The 21,269-nt window shown below is 43.5% G+C and overlaps 1 protein-coding gene across 5 annotated transcripts in view; it reads right to left on the reverse strand.

Moving 5' to 3' along the window:
- Window positions 1-3,747: 3,747 nt before the first annotated feature.
- The window catches only part of IRF2 (interferon regulatory factor 2), a 102,673-nt gene continuing 85,151 nt past the window's right edge, over window positions 3,748-21,269 (reverse strand). For all 5 annotated transcript variants that reach the window (XM_040418720.1, XM_040418723.1, XM_040418721.1 and 2 more), the window contains one exon: window positions 3,748-6,131. In XM_040418720.1, the coding sequence (XP_040274654.1) occupies window positions 5,820-6,131 (312 nt within the window). In that variant the 3' untranslated portion in view covers window positions 3,748-5,819. The remainder of the gene's footprint in view (window positions 6,132-21,269) is intronic.

A 21,269-nucleotide genomic window follows, 5' to 3' on the forward strand; every position in this document is an offset into this window, starting at 1 on the left:
AGCAGTGGGGTGGCAAAACACCTCTGCCCAGCGAGCCTTAAAGGGAATCTTTTTTTAATGAATCCATGTGTAATAAAGTACCTTATTTCCATAGGTCTTGTTCTTTTTATTGTGAATCTTGTCATTTCTTCAAAAAAATGGTTCTTATGATATGCAAATGAAGCTGTAAGGAGCCCAGAGGGGAGTTATTCTTTCTCCACGCTGCCCAGGAACGCCCCTCTGAAGTGCCGTGCCCGCCGAAATTTGAAAACTAAGAACTCCTCCAAGTTCAGCTAAATCGCCTCCCAGAGGCGCGGCTAAGTGCTCACCCCCCCAGCGCCGCGCTCTGCAGCAAACACCCCCGATCTTCCTCTCGCCCGCATCCGAAATCCCACGCAGGCGCAGTGCCGGCGATTGCCTGCGCGATGATAAGACGACTGAGGGCAACAGCGTCACTGGGCATGCGCCAATCCCAGTGACGTGTTCGCTGTTTCCTCTGCCAGCTAAATCGCCGGCACAGCGCCTGCGCAGGATTTCGGATGCAGGCGCGAGGAGGATCGGGGGTGTTTGCCGCAGAGCGCGGCACTGGGGGGGAGGGGGGGAGGGGGGGTGAGCACTTAGCCGCGCCTCTGGGAGGCAATTTAGCTGAACTTGGAGGAGTTCTTAGTTTTCAAATTTCGGCGGGCACGGCGCTTCAGAGGGGCGTTCCTGGGCACCGTGGAGAAAGAATAACGCCCCTCTGGGCTCCTTACAGCTTCATTTGCATATCATAAGAAGCGTTTTTTTAAAGAAATGACAAGACTCACAATAAAAAGAACAAGACATATAGAAATAAGGTACTTTATTACACATGGATTCATAAAAATTTTTTTTTTGCTAATATGCTAGTGACAGATTCCCTTTAAATCCAGGAAGAAACTACTCCCCATGTAGCTTCACAAAATAAAAAACCTGCAGGTTGTCCTTCCAGGACAGGAAACCATTTAATGAGGGAGAGGCTCCTTTTCATTTATACCTGTGGGTTTCCTGTCCTGGGAGGCAGATCCTCTCTCCTGGTGCTGTCATAGGACGTAGGGATAAATATATTGCTGCTGTCACACACAATAGTCCTTACAAGGACTTTTGGGTCTCTGAAAAGTTTTTGCACACTTATACTATTCGATTACACTCCCTACACGCTCTGTCTCTTCCTATCCTCAGCTCTCTGGCTTAGAATAAGCCAAACACGCGTCATCGGGTGCTATATAGCACCCGATGACGTGTTCCGGCCAGCCAATCACTGTAATGGCAGTAGCCAACATGGCTACTGGCATTACAGTAAGGGCAGTACTTACCTGCACGTTTATTGGCTGCTTAGCAGCCGCGAAACGTGCAGGAAGGAGACTCGAGCATTGCGCTCGAGCACATGCAGTACTCGGCTGAGTACCACCATGTGTCGAGCATAGCGATGCTCGAGCCGAACTGGTATTTGGCCGAGCATGCTCGCTAAACACTAGTGGACATGTTCTTCTCTTTAGTGTTGAATCTATTTTTATTGAATAGAAAAAGAACACAACAATCAAACATAGCAACCAAGACATTGTATGAAAAATATCCAATTCCATTTCCAAGACCATGCGAAACATAAAATAAAGTGCACAGATGGATTCAGAGACCACCATATTTCTCTGGGCCGCAACAATGAGGACCAGAGAAGACAATTGCCATCAAATAAATGCTAAAGGAGAGATTCAGCAATACTAGGTACATACAGTGTGATATGAAGAACCTTGACTGCTAAACGGGAAGGCAAAAGGAACTTAGGACACATTCCTGAGATATTCAGTGATGGCGGTTTAAACAAAGGGCTACTAATATGTAACTCTTAAGTGAAACAAATTAAATCGTTAACCTAGTAGAGACAGGGGGACAGACAAGAACAAAACACGACAAAACAAAAGACAGGGGAGGGAGGGGGGGTGGAAAGTGGAGGGGGAATAGGGAAAAGGACATGATAGCATATCACGTGTCCCAGGTACAGTCACCTGAGACCAACCAGGTTTGAAGACGAGAAGAGCTCCTGAATTGTTTCCAGGGTTCCCAGGTTAGTGCAAATGTTTGGACTTGATTAAAGGCCTCAGCTTCCATTTCTTCCATCCTGAATAAGGCATCCAGGGCACGTATCCACGTAATTCTCTGCAAACTGTCTGAAGATCTCCACTGACGTGGTATGATCTGTCTCATAGAAAGGACAAATGTTTTAAGTACTCCCTTTTTGACATGTTTGATCCTACCCGGGAATATAGAGAGCAGGGCAATCAAAGGGGAAGGAGATATAGTAGACCGGTAAAGTGCATTATACAGAGCAAAAACGTCTTGCCACAAAGGGGCGACCCCAGGGCAGTCCCACCAGATGTGTAACATGGAACCAACCTCTGAATGGCAACGCCAACAGGTGTTGGGGACCGATGGATAAAAATGGTGCAACTTAACCGGAGTCCTATACCAACGAGTAAGGATCTTATAATTCAACTCCTGTAAGCGACAAGACATGGATGATTTATGCATAAATAAGAGGGAGCGATTCCATTGCTCCGAGGACAGGGAGAACGTCAGTTCACTCTCTCAACCAGAGGCAAACCCAACACCTCTCATCTGTTCAACGAGTGATAGGTCCCCATCCCCACCGGCACCCAGCAGGCCATATATCAAAGAAATACCATGATCTGGGCCTGTGTTGGCAACACAGAGCTTTTCAAAATTTGTCAGAGGGGCAGACAACTGCGATCCGGGAGCCAGAGAGCCCAAGAAGCTACGAAGTTGAAAGTAGTGGAACCAGTGACCCGGGGAATTTTGGAATATGTGTGATAGGTCCTCGAGAGGTAAGAGCCCCAAGCTGTTAAAGATGTCCCTAATTAGGATCCGGGGAGGGGGAACTGCGCGGAAGAATGAGAGATTCCTGATCTGTGAGGGGAGGCCAGGGTGAGCCACAATATGTGTCAAAGGACCCGGTGCGGAAATTAACTTGATTTTGGAGGCAAATCTACTCCACAGTTTAATCAGGATCTGAAGTAGGGGAGAACAAAGAGTATGTAGAAGGCTATTTAGTGTTGCTGTAGGGAGCCAAAATATCCCAGGTACCATATGGGGCTCGAGGGTGTGTTCTATGTCTACCCAAAGTTTCAGAGATCGTTTGTGTACAAGGTCTAGAACACAATTAGAGATGGAAGCTCTAAAATATGCCTGGAAGTCGGGTAGGCCAGCTCCCCCCACACTCTTCGCTCTGGATAAAACTCTGTAACTCACCCTGGCCTTAGTGCCATTCCAGATAAACCTAGAAGCTAATGACCGCAATTGGGCAAAAAAACTATTTGGTATAATACACGGGGCAGTCTGGAACAGGTAGAGGAATTTATGTTCTTCTCTTTAGACTGTGTTGACTGACTCCCTCTCTACTGTGATGTAGTACTATCATGAATGGGGGGAATGATGAACGTGAAACACAAACCATTAGTCAAATAAGTGGAAAATTTAGAAATGGGGCATAGGACTCAAACACTAGAACCACATCCAAACATGAGTTTAGACCTCAGTTCACACCCATAAATAAATGTAATCCTTGGGCCTCTTAAACAAATAGACACCTGACCAGACCCTAAAATTAATTCAGACTATAGCCTAAACCCCACAATTAATTCAGACCTCAGACCAAACCTAAACTAAAGCAGACTCTAGACTACTTCTTGAAGGAGCAACCAGGGGCACAAATACAAGTATGTGACATCAATATCTAGAAACAGGAATATTTTTTATTTCAGATGATTCCAACTGATTTTATGTTTTGCAAGATCCACCAGAGAAATGAAAAATGTTATCCCTTTCAATAAATTTACTATCATCAATTACAATAACAGTGCATCCTGTGTACAAGAATAAACATCTGCATAGGTTAGAGAAATTTGCATTTTTAGAACGGAGCCCACAAAGTGCAGGAAGGTGCACCACACTTGTGTCACCGCCCTCCATTCATTCTTATGGGAGCGCTGAAAATAGCAGAGCACTGGATCAGCTATTTCCATCAACCTCATAGAAGTGAATAGAGCGGTTGCAGCACTTGTGCGCTGCACTTCCCATTCATTTCTATTTTCAGTGCTTCAATAGAAATGAATTGAGGGAGGCTGTGCATGCACAGTGCACCTTTCAGCACTTTACGGGCTCTGTTCTACATATAGTTGAGGGTCCCAGAGGTGGAACCTGCAACCATGAGACATTGGGGGCATATCCTAGCGATATGCCCGCAATGTCTGAAATGGAAATACCACTTCAAAGCTTTTAATTTTCAGGCTGTGTTTTTCTTTACTAAGGTGGTGTGGTTTCCATAACTTCCTCATGTACAACATGTGAGAATGTGCAGTTTCTCTTCTTTCACACCCCTATTCAGACTATCAAAGGCAAAAAATACTGTGTAATAAAGGAGAAAAACAACAGATTCAAGACTTTAACAAATAGAACTGCAATTAATATTTATTTCTCAATCCACAGGATAATTTGCATTCTACATATTAGATCAATAAATCAGTTTCATGTTAGGAAACAAAAATTAAGAAATGTGCCTGGAAATTGACATTCTGCTAACAAACAGGAAACTGAGTCATAAAATAAATCTGTTGTATAAAAAGACAAAAACAATTATATTCATTTTATATTTCTTTCAAATTAAATATGCCCTGTATAAAACAATAAAATAAACTTTGGGAGAGATTAGTTATATCTTTCTAATTTGCATAATATTAATATTTGCAGGGAGGCTATACAATCGGTGAAGAGAACTAAATTCCTATTGTACCTCAAGTATGAGCAAATTTTTAAAATACGCTTTATTTTAATAATTATTTCATCATAAATTCTGTAATTTTAATTTATAGTACACAAGCCGTTCCTTGCTAGAGGAGGCAGTCGTCTTCTTTGCTTTTGTGAATATTTATGGTTTGTCATGAATGAAAATCCGTGCAGACAAAATAATTTGGAGGTGTTGCCCATAGTAACCAGTTAGGGGATTTCTAACACTCTGTAACCTGCACTAGGATCTGATTGGTTACTACTATCCACACCTTAACTTTTTGATTGCACTAGTCTCCTTATATGAGGCCTATGATATGCCCAACCAGGGCTGTGGAAGGCGATGGGCCTTAATAGAATTTACAGCAGTACTATAGACAGCCATGTTTCCTGTGTAAGTGCTTGTCTTTTAAGGTGCACAAGCAAAATGCAAATGTGCTAAAACTGCTGCATAATTATAATGTACATATTTACAATATAGATTTATGTATTTGGGTAGGATATGAATATATCCCATCGATATCTAAACTAAGGCCATTGTTATTTTGACTCACAGTCTTGGTCCTGTTTTCAGTTTGTCCTTCTTGCAGGCCTTACTCCTGAGAAAACCTTAAAGGAGTTGACCACGATTTTAAGAAACTTGAGAAATAGTACATCATAAAAACGTTTCTTAGCCCTTAAATCCCTACCATTTTATCACTAGCTCTCTAGTGGTCTATGTGATTGACTACAGTGGACACATGAATGTTGTGGTGTCATCACTGCAGGACCAGTGGGAACCAGTGGAGTGGAGCTGCTGGAGCAGAAGAGGATTTAACGAGTGCTTACTTTTTTATGCTGTTCCAATTCCTTTGCTTACGCAAAAGAACCCCCTTTAAGTGTTTCCTCATTGATCTTCCTTGAACTAAACAGAATCCAAAAAGGCAGACAAATGTGAATTAAATACTATGACAACAACTATGAAAACAATTTTCTCTCTCCTGAACAAACATAAAAAAAACTATGGACAACATAAGTCCTTGTTAGAATGTCTTGAGTCTTGACTGAGTAACATCTGATGTTTTCTTAATGACGGTAGCTCTGGGTTCATTGTCTTTCCTATTGCTGGTTAATGTGGAGATACTGGATGTTTGTGTATAAGAGTTTCCTTCTGGAAAAATTGGCCATGATGCATTATAGGGCATGGGACATTTCTCCTCTTTTATAGTAACCTGGAGGTCTGGTTTATTGGAAGTTACAAAAGTTGCCATGCCAGGGAGATTGTACAAAGGTCTTGGGCTTGTTGTCCGTACACATTCTTTATTTTCAACGATCTTACGTCTCTGTAATCGGCTCTTAAAAAAAAAATGGGAAAGAAAGTGTTAGTATAGATACTCATATAGGCATTGCCACTGTAATTCAGTTAGTTCATTTCTGCAGCAATTATAGCATAATACCATAACTAATAATAATACCACAAATACACATTCAATGGTTGTACAGGATTAAGGCTACTTTCACACTAGCGTTCGGAGCGGATCCGTCTGATGTTTCATCAGACGGATCCGCTCCTATAATGCAGACGTTTGCATCCGTTCAGAACGGATCCGTCTGCATTATAACTTAGAAAATTTTCTAAGTCTGAAAGTAGCCTGAGCGGATCCATCCAGACTTTACATTGAAAGTCAATGGGGAACGGATCCGCTTGAAGATTGAGCCATATGGTGTCATCTTCAAGCGGATCCGTCCCCATTGACTTCCATTATAAGTCTGGACGGATCCGCTCGCCTCCGCATGGCCAGGCGGACACCCGAACGCTGCAAGCAGTGTTCAGGTGTCCGCTCACTGAGCGGAGCAGAGGCTGAGCGCTGGCAGGCGGATGCATTCTCAGCGGATCCGCCTCCACTGAGAATGCATTGGGGCCGGACGGCTGCGTTCAGGACCGCTCGTGAGCCCCTTCAAACGGAGCTCACGAGCGGACACCTGAACGCAGGTGTGAAAGTAGCCTTAGAAAAACATGTATTTCAGTAAGACAGATAGATACACATATGTATTTGCTAAGGCTTAACTAGTGAGTGGAAAATGTCTAACATACAAACCATTTACAATGAAACATCTTTGAGACCCAGGCCCTGTACCAACGTTGTTGGAGACCTCCAAGCCCAAAATTTGGTAGGGTGTGGTTCATTGAAGCTGGACATAAACATTAGATAAGCATGAGCAGATGCCACCAATGTCAACAAGACCCAACAATGTATAAGGGTCACCCAATGCCTGCAGTGGGTATAAACAAGGTTTGGCATGTTAGTTTTCTACATGCATTAGGCATTTTTAGGATGTGGGAAATAAGAGGATATTGAAGGGTCTTACAGCAGTTTATCCACGTATCCCTATGGCAATTAAAAGCCTTGGTTAGCCACTACAGACCTTCACAATTTTTCCAGTTGGGAGAGCAGGCCCCATAGTAAAATCTGTGTATTATCTTTATAAAAGCATATATATATATATATATATATATATATATATATATATCTCCATAAGGAAAATCTGGCAGCACTCCCTTCAGCAGTATCACAGGGTGCAGGCGGTAGTCCCTCGATTTTTGACAACGAGACACACGGGGTCTTTCCAGTGTCTGGGATGTGTGAATTGTAAACTGATGCACAAAGGGTCGGTGTTCACACACCCAGACACGGGAGAAACATTTAACACGAGATATTACCCTACATGTAATTCAACATGGGTGATATACGTGTTATGGTGCCCGTGCAAAAAGCTCTATGTGGGTGAAACCACGTGCGACATGAAAATTAGGTTAAATAATCATAGACAATCCATCAGAAATAAAAGAAAAGATTTGCCGGTGTCTAAGCATTTTTGTGAAAAAAATCATAGGGAAAATGATCTGAGATTTATGATCTTGGATCATGTGAAACCGTTAGATAGAGGAGGAGATAGGTTGACTATATTAAAAAAAACGGAGCTCAGATGGATTTTTCGTCTGGACACCTTGAAACCCAAAGGGTTAAATGTCGAATTCAGGGTAACAGGGGGAATGGTTAGTTAGCATCCTTTTATAGGGCCCGGTTTTTTTGTGTATCCAGCTTGCTGTACAGGGTGGAAGTAATAGAATGTTACGTGAAGATGATATTATGTGATTTCGAATCAGGCGCTCTACCTATGCGGGGAGGGTTATTGTAACTAAGAGGAAGTAATAGAGTCAGAAAGATGATGGATATTGTCATTGCCCAAAAGTTTGCCCTAATGTAAAATGGCGGAAGGAATCAGTGAAGTGACGCTGGTGACTGGGATCTCGGGTGTGCGGGCACGTGATGTGCGTGATGCGCGCCGGATCGCAGTAAACCGGCGGTCATGACGCATGGTCTCCGCCAGCTAGTGACGTAAAATGATTATGTACCGCCTAACAGGAGGGGCAAGAGACAGACACATGCGCACTGACCAATAGTAGACGCGGAGGAACGGCGTGCTTTCACAGAAGCCAACACGCCAACTCCACAAAACCTCCAGCGAGGTATTAGATGTTTTTAGAGCACTATGCACTTTGTTATATGCACTTTAATGTATCACTGTTGAAAATTATAAGCGATATTGGGGTTATAAATACACAGTATATATGTACGACAGTGGACACATTGATGTTCATGTGAACAAATGTTGTCAAGTAATGAATTGTAACATGTCTATAAAAGGAGAGTGCACTTTATTTGTACTGGTTGATGAATTAATTGGTAACAACCTGATTATGTATTTATACAGGCACCACTGCACTTTATGTTTCACCTGACTTGAGAAAGGTTCTGTGAGAGAACCGAAACGTTGTCAATATTTTATATGTGTGAATAAAGAGCACATTTTATCTTTCAAGGAGTGCTGCGGATCTTCTTTCATTATTTATATATATATATATATATATATATATATATATATATATATATATATATATATATATACATACATACATACACACACACACACAGTCATGGCCGTAAATGTTGGCACCCCTGAAATTTTTCAAGAAAATGAAGTATTTCTCACAGAAAAGTATTGCAGTAACACATGTTTTGCTATACACATGTTTATTCCCTTTGTGTGTATTGGAACAAAACCATCAAGCAGCCGACTACCAAAAAGTAAAGGGTGAGATTTTGGCAAGACTGGGGGTGAATGTGTTGGTCAGGGCACAGCGGGTACATCAGTGGGGATTTAAGCCAGCTGAGCCTGCGAGGACCCAGTATTATGACCTACTCCACCTGTTGCAAAAGTGGCTACAGCCTGATGTGCCGAGTCCCCCGGCTATGCTGGATAGACTATTAGCCGATATGATCTGGAGAGCTTTGCCATACACTCTCCAGCACTGGATCGGTCAGGTGTCTAAACCAACTACGAGGTGAGCCTATTGAACAGGTGGTGGTGCCCAAGGCTTATCCTAAGCTTGTGTTAGATCTAGCCCCCCAACACGTTCTCGGGGGTCACCTAAGTCTGCAGAAAACTCTGGATCGTATTCTACAGCAGTTTTACTGGCCCAGTATATTCAAAGAAGTGGAAGAGTTTTGTAAGTCTTGCCCGACCTGCCAGATAACTAGCCCCCAGCCACATTTCCGTAGTCCCCTAGTACCTCTCCCGATTATCGAAGTACCGTTTGTCCTCATAGGCTCAGTACCAAAGTCCGCCAGAGGGCATCAACACATCTTAGTCATTCTAGACTATGCCACTCGGTACCCGGAGGCGATTGCACTGCAATATACCTCGGGCAAACTCATAGCTAAGGAGTTAATGGAGATATTTTCCCGAGTAGGACTACCTTAAGAGGTTCTGACCAACTGAGGGACCCCTTTTATGTCCAAGGTGATGAGGGAACTCTGTAAGTTGCTGCACATAAAACAACTACGGACGTCCGTTTACCATCCGCAAACGGACGGTCTGGTTTAACGGTTTATGGCAGACACCCTCACGGTCTCTTGGACGTGGCCAAAGAGGCATGGGAACAACAACCCACTCCACATAAAAGTGTCATTGAGTACGTTACTCAGATGCAAGATCGTATAGAGACAGTGTTGCCTCTTGTTAGGGAGCATGTGGAGAGAGCTCAGCGAGCACAGAGTCGGTCTATAATCGGCAGGCTCCGGTCCGGATCTTTAACCCGGGTGATCGGGTTTTGGTTCTGGTGCCGACCGTGGACAGTAATTTCCTGGCTAGGTGGCAGGAGCCCTACAAGGTACTCGAGAAAATTTGAGATGTAAACTACAAGGTACACCAGCCAGGGCGGCAAAAGCCGAAGCAGGTTTACCATGTGAATTTACTCAAACCATGGAAAGATAGGGAAACTTGTACAGAAGACAGCCCACAGACGGGTTTTCTAGGAGAAGAGGTACCGGCCCTTCTGTCTGATGCAAGAGAGGCGGCTGCCACAGTAAAAATTCATGACAGCCTCTCCTCTAAACAGACTCAGGAGGCCAGGGAGTTCGTTAGTCGGAACACTGATGTGTTCTCGGACCTCCCTGGACGCACTTCCATAATCCAGCAGGACATTGTCACTGAGCCTCAGGCAAAAGTCAGATTAAAACCATACCGGGTGCCCGAGGCTAGGCGACAAGCCATATCGGAGGAGGTGCAGCTAGACGTCATTGAGGAGTCAAAAAGTGAGTGGGCCAGTCCTATAATATTGATAACCAAGCCGGATGGGACGTTGCGGTTTTGTAACGACTTTTGAAAACTTAATGAGGTTTCCAAATTTGATGCATATCCCATGCCCTGGGTGGATGAGCTCATTGAGAAGTTAGGACAAGCCTGGTATTTTTCTGTTTTGGACCTCATGAAAGGGTACTGGCAGGTGCCCTTAACGGAGGCTCCCAAAGAGAAAACTGCCTTCATTACGCCTGAGGGGCTGTATCAATATAAGGTCTTACCCTTTGGTCTGCATGGCGACTCTGCCACTTTTCAGCGACTAATGGACATTGTGCTTCGTTCACATAGTCGGTCCGCTTCAGCTTACCTGGATGATATTGTCATCCACAGTACCGACTGGGAAAGTCACCTACACAAAGTGCAGGCTGTAGTGGACTCCCTTCAGAAAGCTGGCCTAACCGCTAACCCCAAAAAATGTGCGATAGAGTTAGAAGAGACTAAGTACCTGGGGTATGTCATTTGGCGCGGAGTCATCAAACCCCAAGTGAACAAAACAGAGGCGATACGGAATTGGCCCCATCCTGTCACCACTAGGCAAATAAAGTAATTCCTGGGAATGGTGGGCTATTATGTTCCTGCTTTTAAGTCAGCCCTGTGCAGGTCACCGGTTTTGGTGACGCCCGACTTCAAAAGGGAGTTTATAGTACAGACCGATGCCTCCGAAGTAGGCATCCCATTGTCTTCCTCAGCTGTAGGCTCACCCCAGCCGAGACCCAGTATAGTATAGTGGAGAGAGAGTGCCTGGCTATCAAGTGGGCACTAGAATCTCTCCGCTATTATTTATTGGGGAGAAAATTCCGCCTGGTGACTGACCACTCCCCTCTCAAGTGGATGAGCTAGGCCAAGGACAGAAATGCCCAGGTCACCCGATGGTTTCTCTCTCTACAAAACTAAGTTTTCGGTGGAACACAGGGCAGGCCGGTTACAGGGAAACGCGGATGCCCTGTCCCGGGACCGGACCAGATTTTAGTGCCGGTCTGGGTTTTGGCAGTAACTGGCTGTCCTTAAATAGGCAGCTGGCCTCAGAAGCCAGGTCTCTGTGTTGGGATCTGGGAGCCTTGCGGCTGGATGAAGCCTTGCTACCTGTTTGGCGTGAAAACAGGTTTGTGCTGCTATCAGCAAGGAGTGTTTGAGGAAGAGTTGCCACATGGTGTGAATTACCACCAACACTGCAAGGTGACTTTGTTTGAATATGACTGCTTGTTTTGTCACTTGCCTAAAGTGTGAATAAAACACTGAACTGTTTGATCCAAAGAACTTGTTGTTGCTTCTGTACTGTGTCCGCTAATCCTGTCTACCAGAGCGAGTTCCCACAATTATATATATATATATATATATATATATATATATATATATATATATACATATACATACACATACACACACATACATACATACACACAGTTGTGTTCAAAATAATAGCAGTTAGACATCACTAACCTGATAAATCACTGTTTTTGGTAGAAATGATATTTCTACATGGCAAATAATTTACTAGCAGGTGTAGTAGAGTAATAGAAACCCAACAGACCCAACAGTCATGACATGCATGCTGCTGATTCTGTGTAATTGAAACACTAATTGAAAGGGACATGTTCAAAATAATAGCAGTGTGGAGTTCAATGAGTGAGGTCATTCATTCTTTGAAAAACAGGTGGCAATTATTGCCCTTATTTAAGGAAAGAAGGCAGAAAATGTTGTACATGCTGGTTACAGTGCATTTCTCTCTGAAATTCTGAGGAAAAATGGGTCGTTCCAGACATTGTTCAGAAGAACAGCGTACCTTGATTAAAAAGTTGATTGGAGAGGGGAAAACACATAAAGAACTGCAGAAAATGATAGGCTGCTTAGCTAAAATGATCGCAAATGCTTTAAAATGGCAACCAAAACCCGAAAGACGAGGAAGAAAGTGAAAAACTACCATTCAAATGGATAGAAGAATAGCCAAAATGGCAAGGACTCAGCCAATAATGAGCTCCAGGAAGATCAAAGAAGGTCTAACGTTACCTGTGAGTACTGTTACAATTAGAAGACGCCTATGTGAAGCCAAGCTATCTGCAAGAAGCCCCCGCAAAGTCCCACTGTTGAAAAAAAGACATGTGCTGAAGAGGTTACAATTTGCCAAAGAGCACATTGACTGGCCTAAAGAGACATTTTGTGGACTGATGAAAGTAAGAGATTGTTCTTTTTTCAGTCGGAGACAGTTTGTCAGACGACCCCCAAACACTGAATTCAAGCCACAGTACACTGTGAAGCATTGTGGCGCAAGCATCATGATATGGGGATGTTTCTCATACTACGGTGTTCGACCTATTTATCGCATACCAGGGATCATGGATCAGTTTAAATACATCAGAATACTTGAAGAGGTCATGCTGCCTTATGCTGAAGAGGAAATGCCCTTGAAATGGGTGTTCCAACAAGACAACGACCCCAAACACACCAGTAAACGTGCAACATCTTGGTTCCAGACCAACAAGATTGACGTTATGGAGTGGCCAGCCCAATCCCCGGATCTTAATCCAATAGAAAACTTGTGGGGTGACATCAAAAATGCAGTTTCTGAGGCAAAACCAAGAAAGAGAGAAGAACTGTGGAATGTAGTTCAATCATCCTGGGCTGGAATACCTGTTCACAGGTGCCAGAAGTTGGTTGACTCCATGTAACACTGATGTACAGCAGTTCTCAGAAACACTGGTTATACAACTAAGTATTAGTTATTCAAAGGAAAGCAAAATCTTCACACATTGTTCAGTTTATATAGTGAATGTTTGAGTTTGTAAAGAAGAATACAAACACTGCTATTTTTTGAACAGTATAATATTCACTTTTCTTCAATTTTTTTAGAGAAACAACACAAATTTGATATATTTTTCTTCATGTTTTGATTTGGAATAGAATGTGTAGTGTTCCCAATGCATTTGTGTGTATGGAAATAAAAGCTATTAGAAGGATTTCGAGCTTTATTCACTTTTGTAAACACACTGCACACTGTTGTAGTTTATAGCTTTTCAAAATTTTATATCATGCCCTCCTAAAAATCAACCACTTGAGCCAATGTATACAGGATAGGGCATCCAGATTGGGACGCTATTTTTTTAAATGGGCAGTCTTTTTGAGAAGTTTCACTGTACTGTATATAACACACACAAATAAAAAGCCGAGCTAGCAAGGACACCATTCCCAGAATAAAGCATTTCTCTTGTTTCCTCTGCTGAAATCACATCCAGTATGAATACAGCATCAAGAAGTTTCAAATAGGTCAGTTCACAGGACAATGTCCATAGATCTTAAAGACCAAGCATATGCTCACAGGTTGCCCTTTTTAATATACATCATACCTTTGGCCTGGATAATTTGGCATCCCACAGCCCCAACTGTACTGCTGTTAACACTTTTCAATAAAACTGTATCCCAAATAAGGTATACATTATGTTTCTTAGCCATCAATGGCAGACATACACATTAGATCCACTGCCAGCTCCCGATGCTGCTCCTGTGAGGGGACGAGCAGCCTCCCTAGTGTCACCCGTGATGCTAGGGAGGTTTGTCCCCGTCTGCCATTGGCTGCTCCCCCCGACACCGGATGAGAACATCCGTGTACAGGGAGAAGCAGCGGTGCGGGGAGCAGGGTAAGTATATTACCTGTGAGGGGCAGGGAAGTTTTAGAAATCGGATAACCCCTTTAAAGAGAACCTGTCACCCCAAAATGCAATGCAATCTGCAGTCAGCATGTTATAGAGCAGGAGGAGCTGAGCAGATTGTTATATATATTTGTGGGAAATTCAGTAAAACTTATAAATTTACAGATTTAAATCTCTGCTCTTTCTGACTCTAGTTGTACACAGGGTAGGTGTTATCAGTGATTGATAGCATTCTCTGTGTTTACTAAATCTTTTCCCACAAAACTAAATATCAATCTGCTCAGCTCCTTCTGCCCAATAACATGCTGCCTGCAGACTACATTGCATTTCCAGGTGACAGCTTCTCTTTATAAGAGAAAATAAATCCATCCATCTCCACCTGGAACTTGAGATTATTCTCATCTCAGCCATGGAAAAACTTGAGAATAACCTCATCAAGTGCCTGGAGGGGGCTGGATGGACTTATTTTTATGTTACTCACTTATATAGCACAGACATATTTCCCACTTCACAGAAACTAGCATCACGCTATACCAAATGGGGCTCACCATCTAAGTTCCTTATCATATGTCTTTTGGAGTATGGGAGGAAACCGGAGTACCTGGATGGAACCCACGCAAACACAGGGAGAACATCGAAACTTCATGCAGATGTTGTCCTTGGTCGGATTTGAACCTAGGACCCCAGCGCAAACGACTGAGCCACCATGCTGCCCACTTATGAAAATATCTGAGCAGCCGGCACTCCACTGTTTCCATAACTCTCTTAGCAGTGAATAGGAGCTGCAAAAACTGCGTACCACAGAAAGCTAAACTGATTCCATAATTCCTGAGATACATAGATAGTGTAGCTTATGGTGCTATGCTGCTTACATAGCCTCCCATGCAGTGCTATGGGAGTTAATGAAAAGCAACATTGGCCACTCAGCCACTGCCATCACTCCACCTTCTTTGGCCAATGCTTACGGCAGTTATTCCCATCTTGGTCTTAAAAGGCCCATATGTGTAAAATTCTTTAAAGGGGTTGTCCAACTTATTTTTATTGTTGACCTAGGCTTCCCTACATTTTTTACCTGCTCAACGTTGCAAACGCAGCAGCGAGCAGGTGTAATTACAAGAAGCCATCCCATTCATTTTTATGGTAAAGCTCCTTTCTATTCAAGTGTATAGGAATGAGCAGTACCATTGAAGTGAATGGCTTCTTATAATTACACCTACTCACACCTGCTGTTGCGACGGTGAGCAGGAAAACAATGAAGAGAAGGCAGCGCTGGCACAGTGCGCGCCTTCTCTTCAAACAGCTGATTGGCAGGGGAGTCAGACCCGCGCCAATCTGATATTGATGACCTATTCTTAGGTTAGGTCATGAATAACAATAACTTTGACAACCCCTTTAACTCCTTAACACAAAATGACGACAGGTACATAATTTTGTGTTAAGGACATGTATGGACTGTGTTCATAAACTCAGATCTCTTGATAAATGCCGGGTGTCAGCTGTAAAATGCAGCAGACACCCTGCCGCAATGAAAGGGATCAGAGATAATTGGGTCCCAGTCATATAACCTCTCAGATGCCACTGTCAATAGCAGCTGCAGCATCTGAGTGATTAGACAGAGGGAGCAAATGCAACTTGCCCCCAAAAAAGGGATCAAAAAGTCTTATGTACCCTAAAATGAAATAAAAACTACAGTTCACCCCACAAAAAGATGAGCCCTTAGACAGCGCTGCAGACAGAAATATGAAAAAGTTATGAGTGTCCGAACTTGGTGATGCAAAGAAAATGTTTTTAAAGGTTTTTATTTTTTTAACATAGTGAAACAAAATGTGGTATCATTGTAATTAGGGATGAGCGAATCGACTTCAGATGAAGTTGTAGGGTATTAGAATGTATTGGCTCTGATGAGCCGAAGTTAATGCTTCGCGAAGACTCGCGAGACTTCAAGTAATAACCTTATAAATTAATTAGTTCTGTAAAAAAACATTTCCCGAACTCTGTTTCGGTTCCAAGGTTCCAGTATTAGAACAAAGTTTTATGCAAATCGACGTTGGATGTTTTATCCGGAGCCTATTCGCTTATCCCTAATTGTAATCGTACAGACCCGCAGAATAAGGTCGTCAGCTCATTTTTTCGCATAGTAAACACCGTAATAACAAAACCCAAAAATCCTTGGTTGAATTGTCGAATTTTCTTTTTAATTTCACCCAATAAAGATGTTTTCCATTTTCAAACAAAAGGATATGGTCAATTAGATAGTGCCATCAAAGCATACAACTTGTGCTGCAAAAACTAAGCCCTCACATGGCTACCTGAATAGAAAATTTAAAAAAGTTGTGGTTCTTGGAAGGAGGGGGAAGGAAAAAAAAATTGGCCTGGTCCTTAAAGAGTAGATGTTTTAAAGCTTCAGTCTAGTTAGTATAAAGTTAAAAATTCTCTATTGATGCTGGGGGGCACTCATCTTGAGGTCCCATCACACATTAGGCTATTGTTGGATGAAATACTTGAGAAACCTTGGCGTGGTGCTCGGGCTCAGACATGTCCCCCTAGTGGGATATGTTGGCTAATCTCTCAATTTTATCATCAGTTTGAGGGTTTAGCAAGTCTGCAGAGTGCAACTGTCTTTGCTATTATTATATTGTAATACTGATTTTCACATCCACATAATTGCTATCTTGTGTAGGATGTCTATTGTGGTACTTGTGGTCCACTGTAGGCATCCTCCACTGTATGCATTTTTGCTGGGGATTGCCATTAGCAATGGGTGCACAAGTGCAGGATTTGCTCCCCTGTTTATATATGCACAACTGTATATGGATTTGAGCACTTCTTGCCTGTTTAACACCACACCATTTTTTTCAGTTTATTGTTGGATGAACCTGCCATTTTTGGTGGGACTGGACGACAGATGTGACCTTTTAATTTTAACCGATCCTCCTGTTCTTCCAGGAGATAAGCCATTACCACTGAAGACACATACACGCTAGGCTATGCTGAGTGTGTGTGTGTATAGGGGTGTTGGGAGAGATAGCTTTTGACAGCTGTTTGGCTGACAGATATTGAAAGTGTATGGGTATCTTTAGACTAGAGAGATGATGATCATAATGTATATCAACAGATTTAGTGCCAGGAAGTCCAGGGGAATGCCTGCCTAAAATAATTACTTTTATTACTTTTTGTTAAACTGTATTTCTTTCTGAATTCTTGTATTTTTTATTTATATATTTATTTTTTTCATTTATACCCGGCATTGGACAAGCTAAAAATACCAGCCAGCAGAGTGCCGGTAATTCTCCCCCCCCATGAATGATCCGGATGAAGCATAGTATTGCATTTTACAAGGTGGAAATTGACTACTCCATTAAAACATAAGACAGTGCTCCAGACTAAAAAAAATATCAAGGAGCCATTGGCTCCTAACCTGAAAAATTTAGGAGCCAAATTAAATTTTTAGTCGCCAAACTTAAAATACGTATAATATAGCTGGGATGCTTAGGAGCATGGGGTTTTCTAAGCTACAGCCCCCGCAGCTAAAGGGGTTGTGCACTCATGTCAATGACCTGTCGGACTAGCCGCGTTGGTAATCCCTAGGTGCTGGGTCCCGGCTCATTCGCTTCCCGGCCTCCACTGCTTGTCTTGGGTTTCTCCATGAAAACGTTTGGCTGCAGTGGCATCAAGACGATCGCTGGCCACAGTGTGAGGGTCTTCACCCAGCAGACGTCTGCAGCGTGTGTCTGCTGGAAGAAAGCCAGAGCAGAGGGTCCAGGCGCAAATGGCGACAGGACAACAAAGTCTTGTTGCCATTCTGCAATTCTATTCAATTGCATTTTGGTCGCCATCTGCAGCACTGGCGTCCGCAAAATCCTATTTTTTTGCGGATCTATTGCAACAATGTCTATCCTTGTCCGCAAAACGGACAATTTCTATCTTTTTTGCAGGGCTACGTAACGGACATACGGACACAAAAACAAAATACGTTCGTCTGAATGTTGCCTAAAGGTGTATTCACACGCAGCAGATTTGTTCTAGAAATTTCTGTGACCGAAACGCACTTCCAATCATCTGAATGGGGTTGTTCCTGCAGCAGGTGCATAGTTTACTGCCTTCAGTTGAATGGGACAGTCACAGAAATGTCTCCAATAAATCCGCCACGTGTGAACACACCCTTAGACACCAGAATTACTGTAAAGGATTTACTAAGAGCTAAGGGGGTTCATCAAACTGGTGTAAAGTAGAACTGGCTGAGTTGCCCATAGCAACCAATCAGATTCCTCCTTTCATTTTCCAAAGGAGCTGTCAAAAATGAAAGGTGGAATCTGATTGGTTGCTATGGGCAACTCAGCCAGTTCTACTTTATACCAGTTTGATAAATGAAAAAAAATAAAAAATAAAACCTTCATAAGGCTGTATCCCCGCTGAGGTGCACCAAAAACTGCAGGTGTCCAGCCTAAACAGTCCCCCCCAATTATTCTACCAGACAAGAACATTTTGGGGCGTCATATCCTCTGTGAGGCAGTTGCCCATAGCAACTAGTCAGCCTGCAGCTCAGAGAACATGAACGGGTCCGATTGGTTGCCAAGGGCAACTGCTAACCGTCCTCTCCTACCTGCCGCAGTGAGCGCCTCACACGCCGCCACCTGGAGCTGTCGCTCTCCTCCTGTCCCGATGTGAGCGCGGCGGCCCGGACTTCAGCGGTCACCAGGAAGACGGCGCTGAGGAGGGAGAGAAGAGTGGACACCGCAGACCTGGTACACACCGGGGCCATTCACCTTACTGGCAGGCAGCATAACCATCCCGACCACAGCGCCCCCTGCAGGCAGGAGCTTACAGGTATCCCTCAGTATTTCCCGCCGCTGGCGCTGTGATGCCGGGAGTACCAGCGATTTACGGGCGGCACAGGAAGAATATCAGTCCGAAGCGAATAGTCTGGTTGAGGGGAGGCCGCGGCTGGTCTGGGCCCGGTTTCTCCCGCTTGCACTGGTTTTCATGTTTCGGGGTTCCATGCTGTGAGGCCCCCTGTTCAAAGAGGCAGAGCAGTGGAGGGTCTAGGCGCAAATGGCGACAAGACAACAAAGTCTTGTCGCCATTTTGCAATTCTAAGTCGCATTGGCGACCATTTTGGTCGCCATCTGGAGCCCTGTAAGAAGCTTCATTTCCACCTGCAGCATTCTAATTTTATATTTAACCAGTATAGAGCATGACTATCGTTTGAACCTCTTAGTGACCAGCCTGTTTTGGGCCTTAGTGACCAAGCGATTTTTTAAAAAGATTTCATTGTCGCCTTACAAGAGTTATAACGATTTTATTTTTCTGTCAATGTAGCCGTATGAGGGCTTGTTTTTTGCAGAACAGGTTCTTAATGGCACCATTATAGGGTACACATAACTTACTGATTAACTTTTATTACGTTTTACTTGGGGGAAGGGGGGGTGAGAAAAAACAGTTATACTGTGAGTTTTTACATTATAAATTTTACATAATTTATTTTTTGGCTTTTACTCTCCGGGTCAGTACAATTACACTGATACTAAATACACTGAACAAAAATATAAACACAACACTTTCGGTTTTGCTCCCATTTTGCATGAGCTGAACTCAAAGATCTGAAACATTTTCTACATACACAAAAGACCCATTACTCTCAAATATTGTTCACAAATCTGTCTAAATCTGTGTTAGTGAGCACTTCTCCTTTGCCGAGATAATCCATCCCACCTCACAGGTGTGGCATATCAAGGTGCTGATTAGACAGCATGAATATTGCACAGGTGTGCCTTAGACTTCTTACAATATAAGGCCACTCAGAAATGTGCAGTTTGATCACACAGCACAATGTCACAGATGTCGCAACGTTTGAGGGAGCGTGCAATTGACATGCTGACTGCAGGAATGTCTACCAGAGCTGTTGCCCATGCAATGAATGTTCATTTCTCTACCATAAGCATCTCCAAAGGCGTTTCAGAGAGTTTGGCAGTACATCCGACCAGCCTCACAACCGCAGACCACGTGTAACCACACCAGCCCAGGACCTCCACATCCAGCATGTTCACCTCCATGATTATCTGAGACCAGCCACCCGGACAGCTGCAGCAACAATCGGTTTGCATAACCAAAGAATTTCTGCACAAACTGTCAGAAACCGTCTCAGGGAAGCTCATCTGCATGCTCGTCGTCCTCATCGGGGTCTGGACCTGACTGCAGTTCGTCGTCGTAACCGACTTGAGTGGGCAAAAGCTCACATTTGATAGCGTTCTGTTCACGGATGAGTCCCGGTTTTCACTGTTCATGGAAGATGGCAGATAGCGTGTGTGGGTGAACCGTTTGCTGATGTCAACGTTGTGGATCGAGTGGCCCATGGTGGCGGTGGGGTTATGATATGGGCAGGTGTATGTTATGGACAACGAACACAGGTGCATTTTATTGATGGCATTTTGAATGATATAGAGATATAGAGATACCGTGACGAGATCCTGAGGCCCATTGTTGTGCCATTCATCCACGACTATCACCTCATGTTGCGGCATGATAATACACGGGCCGATATTGCAAGGATCTGTACATCCCAGTTCTTGCATGGCCAGCATACTCACCAGACAAGTCACCCATTGAGCATGTTTGGGATGCTCTGGGCCGGCGTATACGACAGGGCGTTCCAGTTCCTGCCAATATTCTGCAACTTCGCACAGCTATTGAAGAGGAGTGGACCAACATTCCACAGGCCACAATCAACAACCTGATCAACTCTATGCGACGGAGATGTGTTGCACTGCATGAGGCAAATGGTGGCCACACCAGATACTGACTGGTTTTCCGAGTGTTTTTTTATTGTGGGCTGTCTAAGGCACACTTGTGCTGTCCAATCAGCACCTTGATATGCCACATCTGTGAGGTGAGATGGATTATCTCGGCAAAGAAGAAGTGCTCACTAACACAGATTTAGACAAATTTGTGAACAATATTTGAAAGTAATGGGTCTTTTGTGTATGCAGAAAATGTTTAAGATCTTTGAGTTCAGCTCATGCTAAATTGGAGCAAAACAGAAAATGTTGCGTTTATATTTTTGTTCAGTGTACATACAGTTTTTTTTTACATTTTACTACTTTTGCTGAAAAAAACCTTTTAAAAAAAATGGTTTTGCATCACCAC

Source organism: Bufo bufo, chromosome 2, assembly GCF_905171765.1.
Source record: "Bufo bufo chromosome 2, aBufBuf1.1, whole genome shotgun sequence".
In the NCBI taxonomy this organism is placed as follows: Eukaryota; Metazoa; Chordata; class Amphibia; order Anura; family Bufonidae; genus Bufo; species Bufo bufo.